This window comes from Phragmites australis, chromosome 3 (assembly GCF_958298935.1).
Source record: "Phragmites australis chromosome 3, lpPhrAust1.1, whole genome shotgun sequence".
Taxonomy (NCBI): Eukaryota; Viridiplantae; Streptophyta; class Magnoliopsida; order Poales; family Poaceae; genus Phragmites; species Phragmites australis.
Genome location: NC_084923.1, coordinates 15,431,360 through 15,440,695, shown reverse-complemented (window position 1 = coordinate 15,440,695; position 9,336 = coordinate 15,431,360). Strand labels below are relative to the sequence as shown.

Below are 9,336 nucleotides of genomic sequence, written 5' to 3'. Positions count from 1 at the left end.
GTTCGCGAAGATTGTTGCATCATCTGTATAAAGGGAGCATCTAAATTTTACGGAGCGGGGTAGTAAATTTCCGTTTGTCAAGACAGTATTACATCGACAAAATCAAATTGACCAATATAGACGGTTAACCTCAACTAAATTTTTTATTCGACCTTTTTGGTCACGTTCCCAAAAATCAATCCCCAAACATGTGGGTTACACTCTCGGAGGATTTAAACCTAGAGTTATTTGGATTATTCTTAAAAATCCAAACTGAGCAAACTGACAGTTGAAGAAAAGACGTTGCATATTTTCATTTTTTCGTTTATATAATGGAAAAGACTTCTGGCCTTTACATCGTAAGATGCATATAGCCAATATTTTCATTGTTGTTAAGAAACAAATCTGATCCTAGCTTCTAACCTGCTTGTTTGTTTCAGAAATGTAATAGTACACTAGCTACTAGCTAGCTGGAAAATAGGAATGCATGGTGACCACTCTGTTTGGACACCTTCTGCACCTAATAACTTTATATTTTTAAATCAAAAATTTGTAGATATATGTGCCAATTTTGAAAAATTATAAATCTAAACTCATATCATCTGTTGGAAAGGCGTCACCTGTCGCCATTGGAATCTTTTGAGAACTAGATGATAATATTCTCTACACCACAGAATTTTTCATGATTATTTTGATATATAGTGTTTTGAATTTTGAGAGCATTAGAACACAATATTTTTGCCGCTCTTCTAACGAACGGTACTTTTTTAAAACAGATGTATATATTTATAATTTTTATCTAAAAATATAAAAATAAAATATTCTAATAATTGTGTAGTACAAGCTGGGTCAGGTTCTTTTGGGAGCAGAAGTCCCAAGAATGGATCAAAGCTTGCGTCCAACTAAACGTGGGCCAGATACTCTGCACCCATGCGAGCATACTTAGCATGGGCCGAACTAAGCACATCACTTTGCTCACATCAGAACATGTTCCCTCACAATAGGGTAGGTATGATCAGGCTGTTCCATGGCAACAACAGCATCTTTTCCGTAAGCTGCGGACTTGCGGAGCGATGGAGGTTGCAGCGTGGCACGGTAGATTCCTAGGTTAGGATCCAGAACATTCGGCTCTAAGGCTCCGTTTGGAATTATCGTGATTTTCTGAAAGTGTTTATTTCTTTATACATTCGGATGAAGTGGTTACTTGGAACCAAAATTTGAGGCATAACGGCAAAATTATACTTTAATAAGTAAATATTCTCACAACAAACTAGATCTCGCAGGAACCGGTTCCTCTAACGTGAGAGACACGGTCAGTGACATATGAGCCTCGCACACCTAGATCCACATAGATGAGCCCTGTCCGATTTCGCAACATAGCACGACAAGCACAAATTGAACTAAAATCCACGTCATGAATTGAGCCTAGCCCTCAAATGAGTATGACCAAGTCTAGTAGGATTATTTTCCGTGATCCATAGGTTGCAATCTTTTGGTCCTTTGTTTATCGCTGACTGTTTCACCGCTCTCTAGGCATAGCATTTATATTACTTAATAGATAGCGAATCTGTCACTTGATTTACCTCCTTTTCATATATAAATGCACATATGCATGTCGTAGATGCACGCTCAAACAAGATTGTATGATGCTACATGCATGCCATATGGGCTCATGGCACTATGGCAGCTCACGCGCGTCCCCTGATGATCCACATGCAGATGCCGGAAAGAAGAACATAACAGATCGAAGACATGTAAAGGCAAAACATATATACATCTAGTATTGACATATTAATTATACCAAGTACAAGGTAGATGATCGATCTATCGAACCAACCCAACAACAAGAAGCATGCACGCACAACGCACAACCCATATGGAGATGCACGGCGTAAACATAAGTAGACGGAGATGCATACATATGTTCATATGTATGCATGGCACATGTGGAAACGTAAGAGGAGGAAATTCCGTTCCTACCAGTAGTCCTGGCCGTAAAGCAAGCTCCCCGTTCGATCATACATACCCTGGAACATCGGCTGCGCGCCCACGTCGGCAGCGTACTCGGCCGGCGCCCGTCCAGAGATGGCGCTGGCCGTCGCTATCGTCGGCCGCAGAGCGTGGGCGCCTTCTGCACTCGGCGCTGTCGGCGAGGCACGGCCGAACGAGGAGTAGGACGAAGATGAAGAGGAGGAGGAGGACGCGCCCAGGTGGGCAGCAGCGGCGAGGTCGTGGTCGGCGACGTTGGAGTCGCGGCCGGTGAACTCCTGCACGATGGCGCGGAACTCCTCGGCGCTGGCGGTGAGCTTCATGGGGCTGGAGATGTACACCACCTTGATCCCCTTCCCGCCGCCGCCCTGCTGCCTCCCGCTCCTCTTGCCGCCGCCGTGGTGGTGGTGCACCGGCGGCTTGGAGATTCCGTTGTTGTGGTTGTGCCCGTGCTGCACGCTCAGCTTGCTGTCCATCTCTTGCGTACGTGCTTTTGCAACAAATCAATCGATAGATCAAACCGAAGCAGCCGATTCAGCTTGAGGAGGGGTAGGGGGGTTTGCCCGCGCCTTATATAGGCTGCGTTCCTGCGTGGCGCCACAAGATTGTTAGGGAGGGGGGTAGCTTTTGTTCCTAAAGATTAGTGCTTCTGTGGCCATGGGCTTGTCCCGTGCAGGTTCCCGGAATCTGCGCGCGGAATATTAGTATTTGGAGGGATTTGGAGCACATGGCGTTTTCATTAGTTTTGGTAGTGGCAGTACGGTCATTAGGTGTGACGGTTTCTTGCTTAGCTTAACTTGAGAGAGTTCTTGGTGAGATACGACCTGGAAGAGAGAAAGAGAGAGAGAAGGTTCCTGGAAAAAGAGGCGCAGGAGATCTTGACACCGATGGGCATGGGTTCGTTTGATCACTTTATTTTCTTTGCACGGGACAGTTTACTTCCGCAGCACATAATCTTGGATGAATTAGAGTCGTGTCGCGTTGGAGCCCTACAAGACTCGTTGGTCTTCCAGTTCACGCACGGCTCCAAGGGACAAATCTTCCGAGGCGACATCGCCCGATCGACGTATGTCGCTGTGCCTGTGTGCGCGCATCAGCGTATGTTCACACAGAAACGTAAACGCGCACGTGCACGTGCGGTGCGATTTCCCCCCAGAAGCAGCCCCGGATCGAAGTGCATGCGTGAAGCCATGCATTCATGAACACGGAAATTTCATTGCGCATTTGGACTTTTAGACTGTTTATTTATGCTGAGATTTTTATTTAAGAGATAGGTGAAAAAATTATAATATATAAAAAAATTAACAAATGGATGAGAGGGATGGAGTTTTATTTCCCATGCATGAATGCATTGGAATGAGTTTCCTGCTTGCTGTGTAGGAAGGCAGTTACTTCGAATTGAAGTGAGCTGATTGGCTGACTACCTCGGTGCTGAGATCATAACTGTTTGAAGTGTATACATATGCATGTGCTCTCGCCTAGTCTAAAAATTGAGCAATGACATACCCGTGTCTGGTATTATGTAACTTACAAAAAAACTAAGTCTATTAAAATTTACTGAAAATTAAGAATTTAAACGGAAACATATGCCCTCGGTGCCTATATACTGGTCCGCCCATGTGATCTGTGACCGCCCATGTATATATGCCCTCGGTGCCTATATACTGGATTTGAATTATTGAGTTATTGAAGATTGATTCAACACCTCAACCATCCAGGTGTACCATCTTCGAGCAGGCCAAAATGTTATTCTCGCCCGCTAGTGGAGTCTGTTGTTCCAGCGGTGCATGTGGCATTTTCACCACCATGCATGCAGTTTATAGTCCCTGCTGCAAGCTGCTGCTAAATTTATGATGATAAGTACATATATCCATATTCATCTGTTTGGCTAGACCAAAAATTATGAGAGTGTGTATATATATATTCACTCGACCATCCATTATTTATGTGAACTAGCTAGGTCAAAGACCGTAGTAGCTGCATACTGAGATGAAATGGTACGACAAACCAATGTCTTTTAATTTGTCCCTACGTCGGCACGTACGTATACCCCAGCTATATGACCTAATCAGATTCAACGCAACGCAGTATATATATAGTACGTGATAAGAAGCCATAAATTACAAATTTGTATCATGAATAATTATTACGTGAAAAGCAGATAAAGAAGATATAGTTTAGTAACAGGTCATTACACGACCCGTCACTTATGTCGTTTTGAGTCGCGACAGGGTATAGATCCGTCACAGATATTAGGTAAAAGATGACGGGTCATAATATTACTCGTCACCAATGGCATGAGTGACGGGTAATGACTACATATGTCACTTATAATATGATCATAAGTGACGAGTCTCTCTACACCAGTCATAAGTGACGGGTCATAGTAAGATCTATCACTTATTACATAGATCTGTTTTAAGAGCTCGTCAGTCACTGTCCGGGCGAATAGTTACTCAACGGTGCCATCCGGACAGTGCTGGCGATTTTCACCGGCTTCGCTAGAGATTTTCTAATATCTTGTTGATTTGAAGTTTGAATTGGTGCTAGGTCTTTGAAGGTTTGCATCTTCCCCTTTCCTCCTTCTCTAATCCCTATTTGGTAAATTTGTTGTGCTTTGAGTTTTAATCGATCATTTTGCATCTTTGTTCAAAATCTTAGTACAAGTGAGTTGTATTTATGTTAGATTTGATACTAGGTTTGCTCGATCTACCGCGAGATGCCACAGATATAGTGTATTTATATGGTATTTTTAATCGCATGCTTAACCACGAAATTAAGATAATTATTAATGAACAATGAATATTTTTACATTAATTATAGATGATGGACAGAAGTTGGATGTACCTTGAGACCCGGACTTGTCTGGAGTACTTGAGTGGGGTGAAATATTTCATGAGTGTTGACTTGGTGGATCTGAAAGATCGTGGTAAAATGACAATGTATTATCCATGTCGCGACTGCAAGAATGATAAGAAGTTTCCGAAACCAGATAATATCTATACACACTTGGTCATGCATAAATTTAAAGAGAATTACATATGTTGAAACAAACATGATGAGGAAAACCTTAATGAGGAAGAGATGGATCGGCCCTTTCATGTCGACAGTGTGGATCCAGTACTTACACCCAATGAAAATGATTATGATCTCAGAAATGATGACATATTAGGTTTCAATGATAATGATCTCTAGAATTTTGTTGAGAATGTAGACCAGATGGTGCAAGATGTCGAGCAGCACAATGAGTATAACAACGGTGAATTTGCTAAATTCTAAGAATTTATACAGGATTCCAAGACACTTATTTATCCCAACTGTAAGGAGAAGTACCTAAAGCTTCTACAATTGAAGGCAACCCATGATTGGACTGACAAGAGTTTCGAAGCATTATTGTATCTGCTAAGGGACATATTACCGTAGGAGAACTTGGTACCCGAGGGCATCTACGACGCAAAGAAGATAATTTATCCTTTATGACTGGAAAAAGAAAAAATACATGCATGTAAGAAGAATTATATCTTGTTTCGTGAAGAGTATGAGAACTGGATCAATGCCCCGTTTATGGAACCTATCGATATAAGCTTAGAAATGACGGTGGTGACGGGGATGGAGGAAAGAAAAGTAAAGGGTCTCCTAGGAAGGTGGTGTGGTATTTTTTCTATAATTCCCTGTCTGAAACGTTTGTTTGCCAACAAAAATGAAGCCCAATTGGTACGTTGGTATAAGAAGAGTCGTAAAAACAACGCAATGATACAATACCCATGGATTCCGCTTAGTAGTGAATCGTTGATGACGGGTTAACGTTATTACCCATCACCTACGCTCTAAAATAAGTGAAAGGTAAAATGTATCACCTGTCACCTATTAGTTGTATGTATATATTAGTTGCATCCCCGCGTGCATCATCTAAGTCATTTCTCTCTAGGGTTTGTCGTCACCCTCCGTCAAGCCCGTCGCCATCGCCGTCGAGCCTGTCACCGACACCACCATCAGATCCCTTCGCCATCACCACCGTCGCCCCCGATACCGTCGTTGCCCCCCGCCGACGACACCCTCTTCGCCCCCGTTGGAGCCCCGCCACACTTGTAGCACCGCTGTCGCCCCCGAGCGCACCACGATCTCCCACACACCAAGGTACTCCCCCGCCCCTGCTCCTCCCCCTCCATCTCCTCCCCCATCTCTGATCGATGTTGAATGTTTCAACTGTAGTAGGTATCCCTTGCAAATTTGCATCCTGTCGTAGTCTTGCAGGTGTGTTTTTGAAGAAACTTGCATAAGGGAGGGGATGGAGGGAGGGGGACAAAGAAAGATTTGCTTTCCCCTTTCTAAGTAGATTTTCTGTTGCAAATGTAAGCCTCTTGATTGACTTTTTTCCCAAAAAAATATCTAATTTGATCATGATGAGATCATGATGTGTACTTGTGTAGCTGGCTTTGCAACTTACTCATGTTGGAAGCTTTTGGGAAGTTGATTTGCTTTTGCTAGTTTGGGCTGATACAGAAAAAAAAATTGGACAAACAAACCCACTAAGGCAGTACCTTGAACATGTTAATGCTATCAGGTTAAGATTGTGTTGGTGTCATTTGGGTTATGTTCATGAGATTAGCACCACCTTTTGGCATTTGCGTATATTTTTGGTTGAACTACGTCTTCTTCTACCACTTTTCAGCTTAGGATGTCCTTCTGTCAGTTGTTAAAGTTTGTTGGAGCTTTTGAAGTCCTTTTTACCATCTATTTCGATCTATTTCAGAGCTTAATTATGAGCAATAGTGGTTTTCAGAGGATTGCAATATACCAAATGTTCTGCACTTTATATATATGCTGGACTAATCTTTCTAATTCTCATAAATAATTTTCAATCACTATTCATGCTACACGGTGTATTGACGTTCTTTTCCAGTATTCTGAGCTTATTAAGCTAATTTATATCAAAAGTATTTGTCAGAGGTGTATTCTCAATATCCTACATCTCGTAAACAATCTAATGAATGATTAATCGTTTGGCCTGTTGTGAAATAAGAACCACATTCGCAAACTGAAACAAGCTAGTGTATTGGACCGTCAGTGTTGTGTATCAATATTGTTGTAACTGCATTGTGGCATGTGATTTTTGTCGTTCATTTTCTTAGGGCACTATTATGCATAATATGTATCTGCTGTCTGGAACACTATGTATACATGATTTTGGAAACTCATATCTTTCAAAGATCATGTATATTTGATTTATTCTATTATTTCTTTATCTATTTTTATGTAAGATGAGATCCATGCTCATATTGTTTGTCATCTTCTGAAAGCAACTATACTTACAATAGCCATATATAGTCCTTAGATGCTTTAAACATAACGACAGATACTTGTGCTTTTGAAACTGTCCCGCAAATAATGAAAGGAGATAACTATTTACCATATATAGGAGTGCAAAGCTCGACTGTGATGGTTATTACACATGCACCTTGCATGTTTGTTCACTTTTTTAGTCGAGCTTGCACTCGATATATAATTATCTTCATAATCTGATTCGGCATTTTCCAATTCAATACATACATCTCTATGATCTAGCTACTAATATTTATCATATACCATGTTCTTAACCTTGGTTTCTTTTCTTTCCTCTAAGAAACCATAGAGCAGAAGAGGAGCACTATATATGTTAATATCTTAATGGGTATGCTTAGAATTCTTCAATATGTTGGCATTCTTAGGATATCAGCCCACACGATGAGTTCTACTATAGAACTCCTAGGTTGTGAGGTCTTATGTAATATAAATTAATTGAAACTTTATAACATTTGTGATTCAGTAATAAATTGATTGAAACTTTATAACTTTTGCTATTCTGTGACCAATACTATTCGAGCTAGTATTTGTCGGTATGGATTTAAATGTGTTGCTGTTATTTGCAGAGAGAAGACAGCTGTTAAATCTTGGCTACGCTCTAGGATGCAACCAAAAAGCAGATCAATGCAGTATGATAATATACATCTAAGTGACGGATAACCTAATTATTCGTAGGTGATAGACATAAGTGACGGATAAAAAATATTTGTCAACCAAACACGTAGGAGATGATTATAGATTTGGATTCCAGTCAACCAAACACGTAGGAGACCATTATAGATTTGGATTCGAAAAGCCTGGCACTCTATCGTTCAGATGCATTGGCTGATGATCGACGGACGCCACCTCCAATAATCAATTGCAGCCACGCGCATAACAAACTATTTCTGGTCCAAGATTGCGTCTCCGTCTTCTTAAGTTGCCACATATTCTATCGTCTGTTCGTTAAGCAGCAGCTACGTGCCTGCGACTCTGCGAGGTACCTTCTGCTGCATGCTGTCCCGGCCAGCTGCAACGCGAGGTCAAAAAAGCTCAATACCGATTGTCTCCGATGCTTCTCTGAGTGGCGACACCGTGCGAAAGCCTGTTAACGCATGCATGGTTTTATACGAGACTGGAAATCCCAACTAGGAACTCTTTCAATACGCGTATATACATAACGCTGAATAGAATGTGCATTGTTGATGGATATGCACCGTTCTCATCTAGTGCTAGCCAGTAAAATATAAGTAGGTATCTAATAAGTAGTTTTAAGTCACTATTTTGTTTATTTTTTAAACTTAATTAGGTAGAAGCAAATTTTTAGTTCATGTTTTAAGTTTTGAGTCGAACCAACAATTTAAAAAATATAAAACCTACATCCCTAATGGCTAGCGCGGTAAAAGTTGTTCAATCTATGACGCCACCGTCTTCCATCATTTCGGCGAGGCAATGATCAGCAAGGAGGTAGCGAGCAAACGCAGCAGGCAGGAAGGCACGGTTGGAAGAAGACACGAGTAAAGAGGCGCGAGCGACAGACACGAAAGGCGGTAGCTAGCAACAATTTGTGGATTTATGCGAAATAGACGAGGAAAGGGTAACTTGAATTGACCGGCCGGGGTGGGGTGGGTGAAGCCTCTTCGAACCTGTAGCGATCGATCGATACAATCTCAGCATTTTTCCACTCTTAGTCAAGGGCGCAGTCCCCGTCTGATCCGCACAGCGACTGGGAGGCCAGGATAGTGTCCCACTTGCACGTATGAATCCTCGTGTGATGTGTGACTGTCCCTCGTGTCACTGTTAAACTGTTAATGTATCTGGAGCCGTGTAACACCGGATATTTTCCTTCAATTTACAACTATAAAACTAGTTATAAATACTGATTAAGTAGTAATTATGATTAAAAATATATTAGTATCGGTTCTTAATCTCTCGCGCGTGTACCATGATTGAGCCGCTAAGACCTGATACTGAAACGAACTATCAGTATCGACTTAATTGTGGCTAGAACTGGCACTGATAATCCTTTTCAGTATCGGTTCTAGC

At 41.6% G+C, this 9,336-nt stretch overlaps 1 protein-coding gene across 1 annotated transcript; it reads right to left on the bottom strand.

The window, feature by feature from the left end:
* Window positions 1-1,734: 1,734 nt before the first annotated feature.
* On the bottom strand, window positions 1,735-2,558 carry LOC133912380 (uncharacterized). The gene has a single exon (XM_062355075.1). It carries the CDS (start codon window positions 2,442-2,444, stop codon window positions 1,956-1,958), a length of 489 nt encoding a protein of 162 aa, XP_062211059.1. The 5' UTR covers window positions 2,445-2,558; the 3' UTR covers window positions 1,735-1,955.
* Window positions 2,559-9,336: the final 6,778 nt, after the last annotated feature.